We start from the raw sequence: 18,740 nt of genomic DNA, 5'->3' as shown, positions 1-18,740 counted from the left end.
CCGAAACCAAATTATCATGTATAACTTTTTCTATATTTATTTACTAGATTTCATTTTTACTTACAACTCTATTCTAATTTTTAAATGTTAGAATGATTTTTTTATTGAATTTTCAATGTATGTAACTTAATTTAACATTTTTTTAAAGTATAAGTAATTTTAATGTTTCTCAATTAGTTTTATATCTGTAAAATTATAGAACAGAAAGTTGTAGTAATAACAATTACAAACAAAATACAGTATTACTTTTAAAGAGCACCTTTTTAACCCCCTTTTCAAGATATATGATGAGTCTTTTGCAGAGAAATGGGAGGAATTTGGATTCTGTTTTAATGTTACAATTTTGAGAGACTTATTAAGAGACTTATTGTGGTTCTATCACCCTAATATGAATGTGACCACAATACCTACACACAGTTCTGTTCAAACAGCTTCATCATAGATGCCTTTAAGAAACTCTTGCTATCATGCAATAGTATTTTGGTCATAAGTTAAACTCTTAATTTGACGGGTGTACATCATGTATAATGTGCATACCCCCCTATAAATGGTAAAACATTACTGTAAAGACACTGTGGGTAGTTCCTGTGTTCAACAAATGACACTTAAACATGACATTTCTTTTTATCCAGGGTGCTTTATAATACTCAATATCAATCTTAAGCAACTCAAGTTAAAAACTGAATTTTCTTCCATAGACATTTTTTTCACCCTCACAATCAAAAGATCACTCATTAGAATGCTTTACAAATGATTCCAGAGGCAGCTGTTCACAATGGCTAATTTTTTTTTCTTTTTCTTTACACCCTGATTCAAATGGCATTGTTTCTGGCTTAAGGCTTGGATAACATACGTCATACATCTTGGACATGTCTTTGTATCCAAAGGAAAAAAAAAAAAAACAAGCACACATAAAATCATGAACTGAACTGTACACATAAAAGTAAACAACATTTAAACTTAAGATGAAATGTCAGGGGAGAGAAAAACAAAGTGTGGATGAAAGCGAGAGAGAAAGAGAGCAAGCAGTAGATCTTGATCTTTAATGTCCAGTCTACTGTATGCGACTGATGATGATGAAGAAGAAGAAGATATGCTATAAAGATTCAATCTGTTTTACAAGCCCAATTATCGTATTCTGGTGAACAAGTTTAAAACTGACACAGATTCCTGAAAAACAGAAGAAAAGAGAGAATTAGCCTATTATATGAAGAAACATGAGTTTAAAGGTGCAGTAGGTGATCTGCCTAAATGCTAACTGGCTAGCATAATATCTTTGAAACAGTCTCTGTCGCCCCACCCCACTAGATCATGTCATTCACCAGTAAGAAAACTTTACAGTATTGTATTATACTATAATTCTGAACGAAAACTGTATTATATCTAGCACGCTTTCAGTTGTGTAGCAAGCAAAACTTGTCATAATGTGCAATATTTCATGCTTGGTGGTTGGCCAGCGGCGTGCAGGAATTACACTTGTTACTAAGCCATACTTGCAAACTATTTCAGAGCGAATATTCAAAGTAGCATGATAAACAATATAGGGATAACAACAGGTTTATTGTTCAAAAATAAACCAATGTGCATATAAAACCAACTTCACCTCAGTAAAGCAGGCTAGGCAGAATGGTGATATTTACTGATGTTTTGTTGTTAAACTAAATAAAAATCTACATTATTAATGCTGTAAAAGGTAACTTATGAAACTAAAAACAGATTTCAGTGGCTGAACAACACTTGTGTGCATAAAACCCATTCGTAAAACATCTACATAAGCTTTGTGTGACTAAAATACTTTTAAAGTATAACGTTACCTGTCTAAAAGAAATACTTCAGCCATAGTGTCGTCCTTTCTCCAGCGTGGAAAACTAACTCCAATATTGATTTTAAGTTTTGATTCAGCATATTTTATTATTGCTCTCGCACATTTTTTAGTCTTATGCCTTACCCAGAATGTAAAAATACAAATAAATACATTTAGATCATTTACTTTAATCATTACTATTCAAATGTGTAGAGACTTTCCACCAGCACAACAAACAATGTTTCTGAAGACAATCACCTACTGCACCTTTATTGATTATTAACAATAAAGAAATGATATACACATACCTTTGTTGATCGTGTTTTACTAAATACATTCCAAAAGCGCAGAGTTTCATCGCCTGCTCCCGTCACTATCGCCTCTCCATCTGGAGACATTGCCTTTAAAATCAAATCATAAATACACTATTTTTAAAAATGGAGGATAAAACAAGCTACAATCCAATGAAGCATAGCAGACAACAAAAGAAGTCCATCGAATCTACTCAAATATTTCAATGATTTGTGAGCATATGGAGACACACTTGTTTATGTCATTCAATGTTTTGTGTCATCTTCTACAGCAATATGACTAATATAGTGATTATTTTATAAATACGTATTACGTAAATACGTAAAGGTTTTTTTGTCTAATACAACATTTAAAAAGCTTCAGCTGATTTTGATACTGATATTAGTCAATTGCATACAGTGCTGCTAGGGCTGCACAATGTTGGAAAATTCAATATTGCGATATTTTTTTTTATTTTGTGATATATATTGTAAAATATGAATACAATTTCAACAGATGACTTAATATCTCTATATGGAGAGAATTTATAATGTTAGATTGTCTGTGATGATTCTGCAGTGGGTAAGTGCATCTCCATAAAATATAATAACAATCTATACATTTTTGGGTCCCCAGACACATTTTTGATGTGGTCTGTGCTATTTGTGCGTTCCTGTATTTGTATGTGTTGTAAGTATTTTCATGCATAAAATTCTATAAATACAATTAATAAAAAGATAAAATTGAAATAAAGTATTTATCGCATCCCCATCTAATATTTAATAGTATTCAAGTACAGTAACTGAATGATAAAAATACAAATAATTCAATAAAATTAATCCTAGTTATGCTCAAAAAAGGTACAATTTCTTACACTTAAATGCTTTTTAAAGACATTTTACAGTAACAGGCATTTAAAAAACTGCAAATTTTTAATTATAATACAAACTCAACATTGCAGATCCTGTGATGTGACTATTGCGAATGATCACGTTGCGATATCAATGCTGAAATGATATATCATGCAGCCCAATTTTCTTTATCTTTAAGGTGTAGCGCTAGATAGCCCTTGATAGATTTTTAGGACCACATTTGAACCCAAGAGGTAAGAAAATTTCCAGAATACACCAGCCACAACAGCTGCAGCCGGAATTAAGGAGATGGACAAATTAGTATTTTTTTGTCACTATTACAAATTTTAACGACAAACAAACACGTTGTAATACATTCATAACCACGCTCATGTTTTAACGTCGTGCTTTTTAAAAAAAACACTAAAATAAAAACTGCTCAATTTCGCTATATGTAATCCCTAATTATAGGAATTTATCATTTATAATTATACTCCTGTTTAGCAGTTCCACAACATACTGACACTCGATGACACCCGAATACCCTGTCAAAAAAGTCTAGTGATGGAGAATGAGCTTTTTACAGTGTCTGGTGTAATGTTAATATTGTTTTCTTGTATTTACATTAATGAAAATGGCCACTGTGTAAATACACAGTACAGTTACAAGCTTATTGCCACATTATATGGGTATGATAACATGATATTGTTGGCTTCAGTGATTTCCTGAAGATAAATACCCAAAAATAACACACCTGGAATAACTACAGCAGTCGCAATCGTAGAGCGATCTCATATAAAGCAAGAGCTCACGCTGTCATATGATGACGTGTGCAGGTGCTGTAGTGGTGTCCCATTTCTTAGGGATGCATTTTTAAATTGGGTACAAAAATAGAATTGGGATTGGGCCTAAGAGTTCGTATGACTGAAACCCGACTTATGCACTCTTGAAACAAATCAGCGAGAGATCTTACCAGATAAAGCACCCTATAAGAGTGGCCGGTCAGTTTGGCTACTTGAGTGAGTGAGGGATATTTCCACACCAGGATCTGATTCTGAGAGTAACCGTGTGTGCTGACCTGCAGAAGACAGACATTGGATCATGTAAGACGTTGTGCATGTAAATATAATACATGTATGTAATCCTCATCCAGACTATTCAGAATGAGCGCACCAGTTCATTGGTGTGTTTCGACCAGGCCAGATTGCAGACTTGAGAGCCGGTGTCGATACACTGCAGTGGCTGTGCTGTGAGAGTGTTCCAAAAGCGAATGCAGCGGTCCGCCGTTCCCCCTCCAGACGCCAGTAGCCCGTGTTGATGAGGAGACCAGGCGATGGCCTTCACTGCTGCCAAGTGTTCAGTGTACTGCTGCATCGGTAACACACTTGAGTGATTCCACACTAACAGCTGCAAAGAGAACAGCAATGCTTACAGTCAGCTAAATAACCGTTTTGTCTCTATAGACAAATAACTGGTTTGTAAACATTCAGGATGCTTGTGCATCGAGGTTGCAGAAAAACCAGAAGCACTAGCCTTCACAGCAAGGAAATGACATCCGATACGTACAGTTTGTTGTTGTATAAGTTATATTGATTATTTATATTATTTACATAATGCTTTCAGCGTATTATAACAGCTTGTCACCCAGTGATAAGCACAGTTATTCGGCAAAAGTAACGTTAAAGTGAGCGGAGTTTGTCTGACAGGTCTATTTGCAATAGTACCCTCCCAATGGATATTGCATAAGACGAAATGACCGAGCATCCAGCCTGAAATACACAACTATTTCATTGAAACTCCAACTGATTTCACAAGAGAGAAGTTAAAGGCCTAAAAGTCTTTGGATGCCTACAATGTTGTTCTGTGTGGTCATGTGCAATAAATAATGCTCCATGATTACCAGATTTAAAACTTTGTAGTGTTAAAAACTGAGGTTCTGCCTAGCCAAAGACAAGAAAAGAAGACAAAACTGCACAAGGCCTGGGTAATCATCAACAAGTAAAACTGCATTCTGACAGCGAACTGCACCTGTATGACAGGGTGTGTGAACTTACACTTTCACATTCCATGTCCGCAGTTTAATTAACCATATTTAACTGTTTTTGCTGAAATCATTGCTGCGATCAATTCAGCAATATGCATGAATCAGCTGAAATATGCATGATTCAGCATAACTTGCTTCATATGAAATGAGAACTGCAGGGTCGAGCATTTTTAATTAGGTACTTACTCCATTCAGCTCTTACGATGGCTGTTAACCAAAGACGTCTGCGGCTGGCATTGAAAGCAGTGTAGTGTACAGTAAAATGTACGTTTTCTATTTTTGGACTTTCATTTTTGGCATCCTTCCGCACAACATGACATGTTTGCTATTGCAACCAGTCTTTTTTTGCAACTGGTATGCTCGGTTGAACCCGTGTGATCCCGTGATATATATATATATATATATATATATATATATATATATATATATATATATATATATATATATATATATATATATATATATATATATATATATATATATATATATATATATATATATATATATACACACACACACATTCATCCATCTATCGTTCATATTTTTCATATGACACATTTGTATACATTACTTTAAATGTTTACTTGTGATTTTTACATTAGAGGATCCAAATGGTTCCAAGTTGAGTGTTCATGATGGTTAAGTTTAAGTGGTCACCTTATTGTCATTTCCCCCAGAGGCGAGCAGCTGATGGTCAGTGCTCCACTTGAGTCCGCAGACCTCCTGTCTGTGGCCCTGCAGCCTGCGCTCTGACTGCAGAGGAGGAGTCCTGATATCTCTCTGGAGGATCATCCTATCACGACTGCCTGATGACAACTGATCTGCATTCCATGCTAATGCACCTGAGGGAAGAGTTTTTAGAACCACGTATGCCTTTGAGTCACACAGTGAGATAAGAATATGAAAGACAATAGCCAGGAAATAAAAAATTTGACTGTCGACTTTCCTTTAGTTGTGTTTCCTTTAGTAGTCAGTAGCTATGTTTCCATCAACCTATTTTAATGTGCATTTTCCATATGCTCATAAAAAAGTGGTTGATGAAAACGCCATAATGCGCATAATTTTGAAACAAGCGCATAACTGAGTAGGATAAATTTTTTGTTTGATAGGAAAAAATGCAAATAAACTGCGATGGAAACACCTTTAATCGCCCGATAAAAGTCTCACGGTATATACATTTCCAACAATAACCTAAAGAGAAACTTTTAATAGTTCCCTCTTAATATATTGTAAAGTGTAATTTATACTTATGAAATCCAAGGTGATTTTTTAACTCAGCATGAGCCAATCAGTAATCCGGTCCAGCAACATTTATTACTATAAATGGTGAAAATGGTTATGCTTCTATTTAGGTTTCTCTGCATAAAAAAGGTAAGATAATCCATTTCTACATTGATTTTAGCAAAATAACGCAAGTCTTTAATGTCACTAATGAATTTAAAGATTCTTTAAATTATTTTTTTTTTAATAACTACAGTTTAACCAATAAATGTAAACAAATTATCTTGTAGCTTAAATGATTCAATTGTTTCCTTAAAAACTCTTACCAACTCTTGCAGTGTGTCCCTCCAAGGCAAACAGTTTTTTGCCAGCCGTGGCATCCCAAATTTGTACAAAGCCTTTGTGTGTTCCCACAGCGACAAGATTTCCCTATAAGAAAAGCAGTGCAGAAATCTGTCAGATCCCAAAACCCAGGAAAAGACTTTATATATTTCTAAAATAAAAATCTAACAAATAATAAATGTCACAAAACTTTAACCCACCCTCTCTGACCAGCCCACAGACGTGACGGAATCGCCCTCCACTGATAGGTCACATAGCCGCGTCACCTACAGACAAAACAAAGAAATGTTTTCCTTAAATACTAGAATACACTTATCAAACACGCAATTTGATTTATTTTGATAGAAACCAGTTGAATATAACTATTTATCATTCATACTTGACTGGTGCAGGCACTCCATAAGTAAACACATGTTCCCAGTCCCACACTGAGAACATTTAAAGAGGACCAGTCCACTAAGTTGAGGTAGAAGTCGTCCTGTAGCTCTGGTGCATCAAGCACCTTAAACGGAATCTTAGATATTTTGCGTGTTGGTTTTCTTGGTGACCGGAGAAGCTTCTGACTGTAAAGAAAAACAGTAACCGATTAAAATAATGCTTTTTACTTGTATATACAGTAGCAGTCAATATAATAAAAAAAGAAATAGAGAAGCTAATAAAAAAATTGTCCTAACTCTGGATTTACACCAAATGCTAATTTAATATTCGCATGAGTATACTACATAAAAAGTCAATGCATATGCGCTAATAGAGACAAATTTCTGCCAGGCAACAAGAATGATGTGAAATGCCTGGCACATTTGCCGCAAATATATGGAATCTGCCACAATCATGACTCCCACACAAGTTAAAATTAACAAGTCAAATTGGATGGAAAATTTGCAGGAGGAAAAACACAAAAGCGTCCTGTGAGTAATCTAGAGTGATCGATGCTATACTGAGGTTCTCTTTGCGTTTGTGTGTTGAACATTACACTGTTTTTTATGCCTGGTTCACACCAGAGTTGTTTTAGGACAACTTTCAGCTAAAAATGTTGACTAGTGTATATATGTAAAAATGCACTTTTATAGCTGTAGGAAAAATTAGGAAAGCACTTAAAAGTTCTATGGATATGTTGGAATAATAAGGATAAGTTTTAAATAAAACAATAATCATTTAAATTTTTTTTGGTAGAATATAAAAATGGGATGTGATAAAAAAAAAAAGTGGAACAAATTTAAGACTTTTTTAGACTATTATGAATGAAATTTCGGACTTAAACAAGGCTAAACACTAAGGATTTTTTCTAATGTCCTAGTTAAAAACATTATTAAAACCATAAAAACAAATGTTATTGTAAGGAAGATAATTAAACCATATTGATAGTGTTAATAAATAAACTTTTGTTAATTTTGTATATTTTAATTTTGTATTCATTCATTAATATTCTTTTTAGCTTAGTCTCTTTATAAATCTGGGGTCGCCACAGCAGAATGAACCACTAACTTATCCAGCATATGTTTTACGCAGCAGATGCCCTTCCAGCTGAAACCCAACACTGGAAATGAAACTTTTTATTAAGATGAAATGTTAGGGATTGGATGGGTGTTGGCCCGATTAGGTAGCTTTACAAAATAAAGACCTGCTTAAAATGATTTAAGATCTACAAAAACAATATTTCAGCTAATTTAAGACTTTTTAAGGCCTAAAGTTATTTGTGAAATGTAAGGAATATTAAGACTAGGCATTTCTCATTCAAACTCATTCAGTTATGACCCATATCCGATTTGTACACTTTCGAAATCACATGAAATATTGCACATGCTTAGAGGAGTTTTCATTTGTGTTTTAATTTTTGCAGCTATACTATAACATTCCAGAATATTGCTTAATGGCTATTAAAGTATTTTATATATATATATATATATATATATATATATATATATATATATATATATATATATATATATATATATATATATATATATATATATATATATAAAACATACAAGATGTTCTCTTGTAGTCACTTTTATACAACTATAATATATAATCTGTAAACTCTGACTGAACTCTGACCTGCATGCATTACCAATTTTTTACTTTTGTATACTTTTACTAATTAATTGCTTATAGATGTAATATTCTTGATTTCACAATTCTCTGACAGCCCTAATAGTGAGAAAGTGCTTGTTTAAGGATCAAGGAGAAAGGCATATGCTGTTACACTGTACAGATCTGTACAATTAAAAGGTAGGAAATGAATAACAGTATAAAAGAGAATCTTATATGAACATTTAGATGTCCAGATTACAAGCATGTACCTGATCTAAAAAAAAAAAACACATTTGGAAATGTATGAGGTAAAAAAAAAAAATCTGATCTGAGCCAATTTTTTGTGTTTATACCGACCCAAATTCCAACCCTTATCAGATATGGAACTCAGAAATATTGATTAATACAATTCATTTCCCCTTTTTTTCAGATAAGAGTCAACTTACCTTTTGCTGCTAACAGGGGAGAGGGAGTACGGTGAAACACTGTTATCATCGGGCGTGGATCTTTTGGCACTGAGCGAATACTAAACATACAAACAAAGTGCACTGTTCGAATTAAGAGCACTCAAATAAACAAATCCCAGGATAAAGAAAAGATGCTTACACTAAAGAGGCTTCTCCGCTCGGGTGTGGAGGGCTGTAGTCTTCTATCTTCTGTTTGAGGATCCAGAACCTTCTCAATGCCTGCTCCGAGCAACTCGTTCTTCAGGAGAGCAGAATACGCCAACCCGTCCGCTGCCAAACAACAAAATGATTGAGTATATTATGAAAATACAAACAATCAAAAACGCAGTTCATTTAAAGCAGAGACCATTTCTCATTGCATTTTTATTTTTGTTGATGCTCTATTTAAAATAGGGATGCACCGATCCCAATATTTGGATCAGATATTGGTTTGCTACCGCATATTTTTGCTGGAGCGGGTATCAGCCAGCTGGTACCAATCCAAATCCGATCTTGCGCTACATTCTGTGTAATTTATAAGCCAACAAAAGCCATGTAGGTAGCCTATTATAAGGCACTAGAAAGTTGTCATGTAGACCTACTATGTCCCAAATGTTCTGAAGCCATTCTACAGTTTAATGTGAAGTAAAGAGGAATATTCAAGTGTTTAAATTCATATTCAGTTCAGCGCTTCCCGCTGCTGTGCTTGTCAATCATTCTCCGTTCATTCACAATTCAAATTATTATTATTATTACCTGCTCTTCACAGACAAAGTAGGCCTACCTGAAACTTTAAATTAAAAAAGCCTCATTAATACATTGGACAGGTCCTCAACACTGATTTCTTCCCTTTATGCTGCTTAGAAAGTGTCCACAGACACTAAAGGGCTGCACGATGTCGCTCACTGATGCATCAAGTGCTTCATTCACGCACCGGCTGCGCAGACAGATGTGCACTGCTCCATAAAACCATTCTCTTATTATTCTTTCACTGCTGCGAATAGTTTGTAAAGCCTGGCTCATTGCGGTCAAAGTAGTTGATTATATTAATAAAAGTGAAACTGACAAGCGCAGTGTGGATTGTCATTAACAGAAAAGGGAACGTTTATTAAGTAAAACTTGCCTCAGACAGTTTAGTTTAGTCTGCGTCAAACCTGCAGGAAAATATCAGGCGATGCTAAAAGGCTGGATATTTTACCAATGATTAGGGTCAATAGTGGTAGCCTAGTACATATGTCAAAGAAATCTCAATCTTGAAAAAGAAACATAAGCTGGACCAGAACAGATCAATGTCATAATGAATGCTCGAATAAAGTTTAAAAAAAAAAAAAAAAAACACACACACAAAAAAAAACGCACAGTATCAAGATTCATTCTGTATCGGTTGATACTCAGAATTTTGGTATCGGGATTGGATCAGTTTTTAAAAAATGGTATCGGTGCATCCCTAATTTGTTGTTGGCATGAAGATGATAGTCAACCTTATATTGTGTAAATCGTATTGACACACTGCCACCAAAACATTTGTCCATCATTAACCAGTGTTTTGACAGTTCAGAGCTACAGTACAAGCAAAATGTCAACGCGGCCACCATCTATTCTAATGTCTATCCGCTTGTTAAGTCGTGACATATGGAATAATGCTTCCAGGTACAAGCCGCTACTCATTTGAATTGAAAAAATATTCATAACAGCCCTTTGTAAATGTTTATTATTACCATTTGATAAGTCTCCCATAGAGTTTGATAGAGTGCTTGGACCCAGAAGCCGCTTCACGTGACGTCACACTTAACAAGTGAACAGGTACAGCCAGACTCTGTTCAAGATTTATTTACGTATGTAATATGTGAAATATCACAAGCAATGTATTAAAATTTAACTGATTTGCTAAAAAAAACTTTTGCATTTTGGGATAATCATAACGCAGCTCTTTGATAATAAGCTGAACTCTCCTTCCTCTCTATGCAGTATTGAATGAACACAATATGCAGCCAATAACTTTTCTTTTTCAACTTTGGAGAAGTCGGGAAACAAAGCATCACTTCTTGAACTGACGCCAAAAAGTTTTGTGTTTTTTCATAACGGATTAATTAATACGCATCGGACTCAGTGTGCAAGGTTTGTTTACATGACAAATTTTTCACAAATGAATACAAAAAAATGCATGCGAATATTTTGGACTTCAGTGTGCAAATACCTGTATTCCACAAAATAATGAATTCTTAAAAAAAATGAATTTCAGAAAAATGTATCTAAAAATGTTATAATAAATGTTATCATTAGTTTTTTTACTCAAATACATTACTGCATTTAAAAAATTAACAAAAGCTGTATATCTAAATCAGACAAAATAAACAAAAACATTTAACCTTTAATATATATTTTCTTAAATCATAAGAAAAAAATGACACACTTGTAAAATAACACAATGCACAGCAATAATAATGGTCTTTGATGTTATGCACATTTCTCATAAAGTGATAAGACTAAAGGAAAACTTATCTTCTAAACTGACTTTTGTCATTTGTGATTAGATTTATAAAGAAAGAGGAAATGAACAGGGTACTTTTCTAGGCTCACCTTTTCCACTATCTGATGTTGCATCTTTGGTTTTTTTATTCTGGCTTGGCGACTTTTCATTCTCCTGTAATGAGGGCAAAAAAAAAAAAAAAAACATTAACTTGATGCTTTTCTACTAAATGTTTTTAGCACCACTGCTAATATTTTCATATATTCCACCTACATTTATTCTGTGGAAATTGATGCTCCAGTTGGCCCCAGCTCGGGATGGTATAAATCTGTCCCCATGTTTGCTTGGCGATGACAATGGTGACTCAGGTGTCGGGGTCAGGTGACAGATCACATCTTTTGCTTTCTGTATACAAAAAAAAGAAGTAATCAGATAAATTTATTGGTCAGAAAATAGGTAAAAATATTAAAACTGATAGTATAACTGATAAGTAATTAACGCACTATTTATGCTAGGGCTGGGCCAATAAACTATATTATATCAAATTGCGGTAACATTTACGTCAATAACAATAAGCTCTGGACTTTTTTACTCTATATTGATCTAAGAGCCAATCACACAGCAGAAATATGCAACAATGGGAATCTAAAATTGTGCTGAAATTAGATATGTACCAAATTTTCAGGCACTGAAAATTAACAACCGAAAATATGTTATGCCATTTAATGGACCCTCTAATTTTTGTGTCATAAGTTACTCTTTTAAATCTGGAAGCATTAACAACTTATATAGAAATATACATCTTTATAGTTACATATGGAAAATAATTAGCTTCTAAGATTTAAGACATTTTAAAACTTTAAGACCCTGCCAAAACCCTGGAGATTGAATTTTTCAACCAGCCTTAATTTAAGCAGCTTCCTGTGGTTCCAAACCTTTGAGCTTCAGTTAAACACCAATACATGTATTTTAAAGAAAGCTGAAAACATGTAACCATTGAATTCCATAGTAGGAAAAACAATGACTGAGGATAAATTGGTTTTATATTTACACATTCGTTAAATGACAGCCTGTGACATGCTCCGTATATCATGGTGCTTTGAATATTTGGTCTGAAATCACATGCAAGTATGACTCAAAACAACATTAGCACTATTTATTTAACTGTGAACAAAGTTGTAATTTGACATTCGTTGGCTGCTAGTATGATTTAGAATTTGCAAACTATAGTTTTATAATATTATATTTGGTAACATGACATTGAAACATCAATTTATATTTCCCAAATAAACTAACCACAGAGTTATGGGATCAGAAAAATATGAATCTGTAGACATACTTAATATTTTAAATGAGGGAAAAAAAAAAAAAACATGCGTTATGATTGTGACCAAAGAAGTATGTGTGTTTAACGTATATAATATACTTTGTAAAAATTCTGTGAATGAAACTGCACAAAAACAAAAGAAATAATGCTAATCAAAAGGATGAAAATTGGCTCACTATAGAACAAAATTATTTATTAAAATAATTATTACATTTTTTGCATTTATGAGGAAAAATCTTCATTATAGATGTGAAATTGCCACTTTTGTGACTTTGATAAATCAAATATAATAGTTTGAAAACATTGACAGAAACATTTTTTAGTATGTTACAGTACTGTAAAAATTCAAGCTAACACAAAAAACCCAGAAAGGGTTTCACTAATTTGGTGAAAACTTTTTTTTTCATGGCATGGTTGACATTTGCATGGAATCGCAATGTAAATGAGGACAGAATTAAAATATTTGAGTAACCAAAAAACATCTAGGTCATCAAATTAATTCAAGTTTGCAGTATTCCAGATGACAGACTAACCATAGGGCTGGTGTTGTCATTTTGGACGTTGATCTGCCGCAGTAACCGGCGCTCATAGTCCTGATCCATGGATGTTATTCTAAAATATGGAAAAGTGGAGATCCAGGGGTGCCTGAACTGCAGGGAAAACAACACATTTTTAGAATATAGAAGATACAATTTTAGAAGGTCATGATGATGTACATGAATAGTTAAAGGTCTACACTTGAAGTATGGTCATTTGTTTGCTGATTAACGAGGCAGAAGGGTGTAAGTCTCGTCAGCAGATGCCATCTGTTCAATGCCACATAAACAGGTGTTAGTGAACAGCTGCTCAATCGACATCCTCCAAACAATAGCAACACAAAACAAGAATATGCTGCAGTTGCCACTTCACGACGATTTAATAAGAAACAAAGCGCTTTTGATACAATCCTTTGTAGACTAAACCAACAATGACAGCAAATCTGCTGATATATATATTTTAAAACTGCAACACGAGGACGTTAAATGCTTATTCAATAACGGGTGACGTTAAAACAAATAACCAACGTAAAGCCAAAAAGCAACTGTCCCACATTCATTCTTAGCATTGAATGCAGATTTACGAGATTCCTTTGTCAACAAAGCTAATTATCAACATTGGTGTCATTTAACGCAGAAAATTCGTTTTATTGCATATAAAATTAAACAAAACTCTGTATATACATGAAATAAACAACTAAATATTTAGCGTTTATACGCCCTGGCTCTAATTATCTTGGTGTTTTGCAATGGATTACTGTGCGGCTAGTAAGGCTAATTTGATCTCACGGTCATCGGACCTACCTTGACAACGCTATTCGGCGAATTTCTAATCTGATCGGCTCAACCTCGATCGAAGCAAAACCGACGACTGTAAATCTTGGGGTGAAATGGGAAATATGTGATTAATAATGTTTTATTCGCCGCTTCGATGTTGTTAGCAAGACGAAGCTGTTGTTGTCGATGGCTCCGCAAGGAATCATGGGACTGAGTTAAACGGTGACGTCACGAAATTTGAAACAAAACAAAAACGTTGACGTATTTCTTTTTTAATTGCGAAGATTGGTACATTATTCTGTACGAAAAAAATCCATTAAATTATATATGTTTGAATTGAATTTATTTGTAAAAAAATGTAAAATTTTGCACATTATGATAAAGAATTACTGAGATGAGATTCAATTCATGACGCCTGACGTGTACTCATGTTGTACTGTCATTTTAAAACTGTTTTATAAAGTATATATATATATATATATATATATATATATATATATATATATATATATATATATATATATATATCATCTAGAGTATTTTTATTATTTCTTTGTAAATGAACACTAATACATAATAGTACTGAAGTAATAACATCTATTGATCTATAACTAAATCCACTGTTTACGTTACTAGTGTAACTGGTTCAATTAAGACAGAATATAGGAGAAGAAATTATTTAAATATAGGTAAAAACAAATGAACAAATACTACTAATACTAATAATGATGATAATAATAACAGTAAACATGTACCATTGTTTTAAAATAAATACTTTTATTTTGTTAAAACTTTGGGAAACCGGAAGTGGCGCTCCTTATTAAGTTAGTTCACAGTTGCAATGTTATGTGAGTGATGATCATGGTGCTATCCTCTTTGACTATGATCAGTCCTTTTTAAATCACGAATAAACCGTTTTACTGTGTAAAGTATTTACACCTTCCACACAAAATGCCACGTTCGTATTTGAAAACGGACGAGGCGAGAGATGCCGCAGAGATGAAATACTTGCTTGCATCCAAAATTCGCCGCCGAAAAGAAGAAATCCGCAACTACATATTAGAAAGGCGAGCAGAAATTCACAAAAGAATCCGATATCGAAGGCATCTTTTCCAGAATTACCTGAGCACGAGAACGGTAAACCACATTTCTGTGAATGTTTACATTAATTTCCAAGACTTGACTCTACTGAAGTAACTCTTTATTGTGCACAGGAATGTGAAGAAAATAAAATGTTAATAAATTATATTGAAGCTTTACAGAATAACTCCTCAAAAATGCATGTATGTAATGTAATTTATTGTTGCCTCTCCGTATAATCCAGTCTCCATCACCGACTGAAGAAGATTTGCCAAATCATGTCCCAATCCCTTCAGACCCAGACTGGTGGGAAAGAGTGGTAATGACTGAGTTTGGACCGGAAGACTGGCTTGACAAGTTCCACGTCACAAGAGAAATCTTCCTCCTCCTGAGCACGAAACTCAAGCCTCAGCTGGAGCAAGTGTACATACAGCAAACCCAACAAACCATAACATTGGAGAAATGCATAGCCATGGCCTTAATGCGTTTGTCCACCAGCACAGAGTACTGCTTTTTAAGCGAACTATTTGGGGTGCCAATCCCTGCTGTGTGTCAGTGTGTGCGGGAGGTGTGTGAAGCCATCATTTTGTTATTAAAACCCATCTACATGCAACTACCAGCACAACATGAACTAGAGGACAATGTGGAGCAGTTTCGTAGCTTGTGGGGTTTTCCTCATTGCATCGGCGTCATCGATTCCCTTCACATCCCAGTTAACCTGCCTGCCGCGGAGAGCCAGGACTGCTGGAACCCAAGCGGGTGGCACTCTGTGGTTCTCCAAGGGGTGGTGAACGCTCATGGTAATTTCTGGGACGTGTGTTCTGGTTTTACAGGCAGCACAGATGATATGACCATCTTGCAGAGCTCAGAACTGTGGACTATGGCAGAGAAGGGAGGTTTTTGCTCTCAGCCGCCCAAAGAACTCATGGGACGCCCGTTGGGGTTTCTGTTGTTGGGGGATGTGGGGTTTTCTCTTCAGAATTGGTTACTGAAATGTTATCCATCTTCATCCAATCTAACCCCACAACAGCAAACCTTCAACGTCAAACTCAACCTCGGCCTTAAAGTCATCGAGCAAGCTTTCCAGCGCCTCAAAGCACGCTGGCAGTGTCTGCACAACAGAAATGACAACAACGTCGATTTGGTGTCCAAGATGGCTGTAGCTTGCTGTATATTACACAATATCTGTAGTGTTCACGACAGCCCGTTTAAAGACGAGTGGGTTGAAGCACTGAGTCAGAATGAATGTCCACAGCCCAAAGATGTGTCTACGGTATATATAGATGATCCTAATGCTGAGGCCGTACGTTCTGTAGTCTGTAGTTATTTTGAGCAGCAGCAGCAGAGCCAAACATTTGATCAGTCCCCAACAAGCAGCCCGGTTCTGCCTGTGCCAGAGCCTCCTCAAGTGGACAGTGCTGGAACAACATAGCTGGTGTTAGACTGTTCATTTTATTAGCCTCATTATAGCTGCTTTTTAATACTCTCAAATGGCATTAGGAAAGCTATACATTTATATTTAAACATGTATTTAAATCAGCATCTCATTTTATGAATTATCTTTCATTATTTTCTCCAATTCAATAGGATAATCAGAAAATATCAGTGTTAGCTACTGACTGTCAGTATCACCTTTTCTTGAAGTTGAAATTTTTTACAATCTTTCTTTGTTTTCGCCTAAAGTAATTTTTCTCCCACACATATTTGAGCTTACAGGCCTGCTGCCATGACAACAATCCCAGGATGAGCTACAAAACACCAAGCAATCCTAGATCATGTTAGATTGCCTGCTATAACATCAGGTTAATCAGGTTCTCTGATTTCTAAACAAAGAAAATGACACATTTTGTTCTGGTTCATCATCAAACTTATCAGCTTCTGTGACATGTATTTAACAGTGACATATACTTATGACTAGTGTTGGAGGAAACGCATTACAAGTAACGCGAGTTACGTAATATTACTTTTCTAAGTAACAAGTAAAGCAAAGCATTACATTTTACTTTTTAAAAAAATTAGCGTGAGTTAGAAAAGTTACTTTTTAGTTTAGGTAATACGCTTTTAAAAAATTAAATTGCTGATATAAAATGAACAGTCACATTGAATCACATGCAATGAGAGAATGCGGGAACAGACAGAAATGAAGATGGCAGAGTCTTTCTGTGATGGAAATATTCTCATTATTTTGAACACAAGAAAGAAAAGAAAAAGAGGATTATTTGACTGGACAGTGATTTTACTGAGCTTATAAGACAAAAAGTACAAAAGTAGCAAGCACTTTGCTTTAAATTTTATTAACCTGTATATACGGCATGTATAGCTCTGGGGTCAGGAAGTTCTCCAAAGATAACATTATTCTACACTCTCAGAAATAAAGGTACAGGAGTCTCTGTGGCAGTACCATTTTAAAATATAAATATTTGTACCCAAAGAGTCCACAATGGTACCTTAAAGGTGCATGTCAGTACCCAAATATACCTAAAAAGTACCTTTGAGGTACCATTGTGGACCATTTAAGTACAAATTTGTACCCTTTGAAAAGGTACTGCCACAGAGACAGCTCCTGTACCTTTATTACTTTATTTCTGAAAGTGTACATTAATTTGGTTTATGTGTTTTTTTTTTAAAGGTAAATTAATTTTAGGTTATACAGTGTTTTGTTAATTTCAGAACTGCTCTATTTAAAAAACATGCAAGTTCTGAAAAGGATCAAGCCTCAGCCAGGTCAGAAAAAGTAACTAGAAAGTAAACATTTCCTATCATAAAAAGCAACTAGTTACTTTTTTGGTGGAGTACCTCATTATTGTAGCGCAATACTTTCAAAAGTAACTTTGCCCGTTTGCTTATGCGAAACTTATTTTTTAATTCTACTAACATGTCTAAAGGTTGAAAATCTGCTAAAACAAGTTTATGATGCTTATGTTAAACTATAATGAGCAGCCACTTCACTATGATATGAGAAAAGAAATGTAAGTTTGTTTCAGAAGCAGACTGAGGCCCATTTCTTCACAGGTTCTGGTCAGGTCTGCTTGTTGAGTGCAGACTTACAGAAATGAACTGCAATAAGAGCAATCTCAAAGTACATTTTAATAAAACCAAAACTTCCAAGTGTGAAAACACTTTAAACTTTGTGCTTTGTTTTTTGGAAACAATAATACAATGCATATTTGAAATATTAGAAAATTATTTCAACATTTGAATTATTACCATTACTGTGTTGTTTACTGTGCTTTTTTCTTCATAACAGAAGAGGTCACATGTAACGTCAGAGACTGAAAGTTTCAATACACAACATTAATCCTCTGGCAGCCTCAAAACAGGAAAACTTTATTTACATCATAATTTTTAATATATCTAAATTAAAAAGCTGTTTAAATGTAAATCAATTATATTATTTCATTGACTATTAGTATAATTATTAAACAATATTGTGTAAAAAAAAAATGTTGCGATCCACTTTCCGGTATTTGAATCGGTGTTAATTTGCTTTAATTGCTCCAGTCCAATAGGTGGCGCT

At 34.4% G+C, this 18,740-nt stretch overlaps 3 protein-coding genes across 6 annotated transcripts in view; 1 reads left to right on the top strand and 2 right to left on the bottom strand.

Annotated features, from left to right (window-relative positions):
- si:ch73-196i15.3 overlaps nucleotides 1-18,740 on the bottom strand; it is a 239,069-nt gene that overhangs the window by 17,209 nt on the left and 203,120 nt on the right. The window lies entirely within an intron of this gene.
- On the bottom strand, nucleotides 770-14,347 carry fzr1a (fizzy/cell division cycle 20 related 1a). Its single transcript, NM_200253.1, is given in 14 exon segments — nucleotides 770-1,170; nucleotides 2,113-2,205; nucleotides 3,920-4,024; nucleotides 4,120-4,353; nucleotides 5,648-5,832; nucleotides 6,538-6,640; nucleotides 6,754-6,819; nucleotides 6,933-7,116; nucleotides 9,034-9,113; nucleotides 9,194-9,324; nucleotides 11,614-11,677; nucleotides 11,777-11,908; nucleotides 13,364-13,480; nucleotides 14,171-14,347. Coding segments are annotated over 13 exon segments (1,488 nt in total). The 5' UTR covers nucleotides 13,433-13,480; nucleotides 14,171-14,347; the 3' UTR covers nucleotides 770-1,128.
- On the top strand, nucleotides 14,971-18,594 carry LOC100005423 (uncharacterized). 4 transcript variants are annotated; one of them, XR_012384285.1, is made up of 3 exons: nucleotides 14,971-15,280; nucleotides 15,468-17,620; nucleotides 17,720-18,349. XR_012384285.1 is itself a non-coding variant. In XM_073910306.1 (3 exons), exons 1-3 carry the CDS (start codon nucleotides 15,095-15,097, stop codon nucleotides 18,519-18,521), a joined length of 1,266 nt encoding a protein of 421 aa, XP_073766407.1. In that variant the 5' UTR covers nucleotides 14,971-15,094; the 3' UTR covers nucleotides 18,522-18,594. The 4 variants fall into 4 exon arrangements, 2 of the variants coding, with proteins under 2 accessions (XP_073766407.1, XP_021334084.1); XR_011016577.1 differs by having other exon boundaries at nucleotides 15,468-17,645; XM_073910306.1 differs by lacking the exon at nucleotides 17,720-18,349 and adding an exon at nucleotides 18,471-18,594 and having other exon boundaries at nucleotides 15,468-16,496.

This window comes from Danio rerio, chromosome 8, assembly GCF_049306965.1.
Source record: "Danio rerio strain Tuebingen ecotype United States chromosome 8, GRCz12tu, whole genome shotgun sequence".
Classification (NCBI taxonomy): Eukaryota; Metazoa; Chordata; class Actinopteri; order Cypriniformes; family Danionidae; genus Danio; species Danio rerio.
Note: the sequence above shows the minus strand (reverse complement) of the source record. Positions and strands in the feature narration are given on the sequence as shown.

What these genes read in the sequence shown, in the direction of transcription:
- LOC100005423 (XM_021478409.2), top strand. Translation starts at nt 15,095, where the DNA reads ATGCCACGTTCGTATTTGAAAACGGACGAGGCGAGAGATGCCGCAGAG. An exon ending in ATTACCTGAGCACGAGAACG is followed by an intron (nt 15,281 to 15,467) that starts GTAAACCACATT and finishes CGTATAATCCAG; the next exon opens with TCTCCATCACCGACTGAAGA.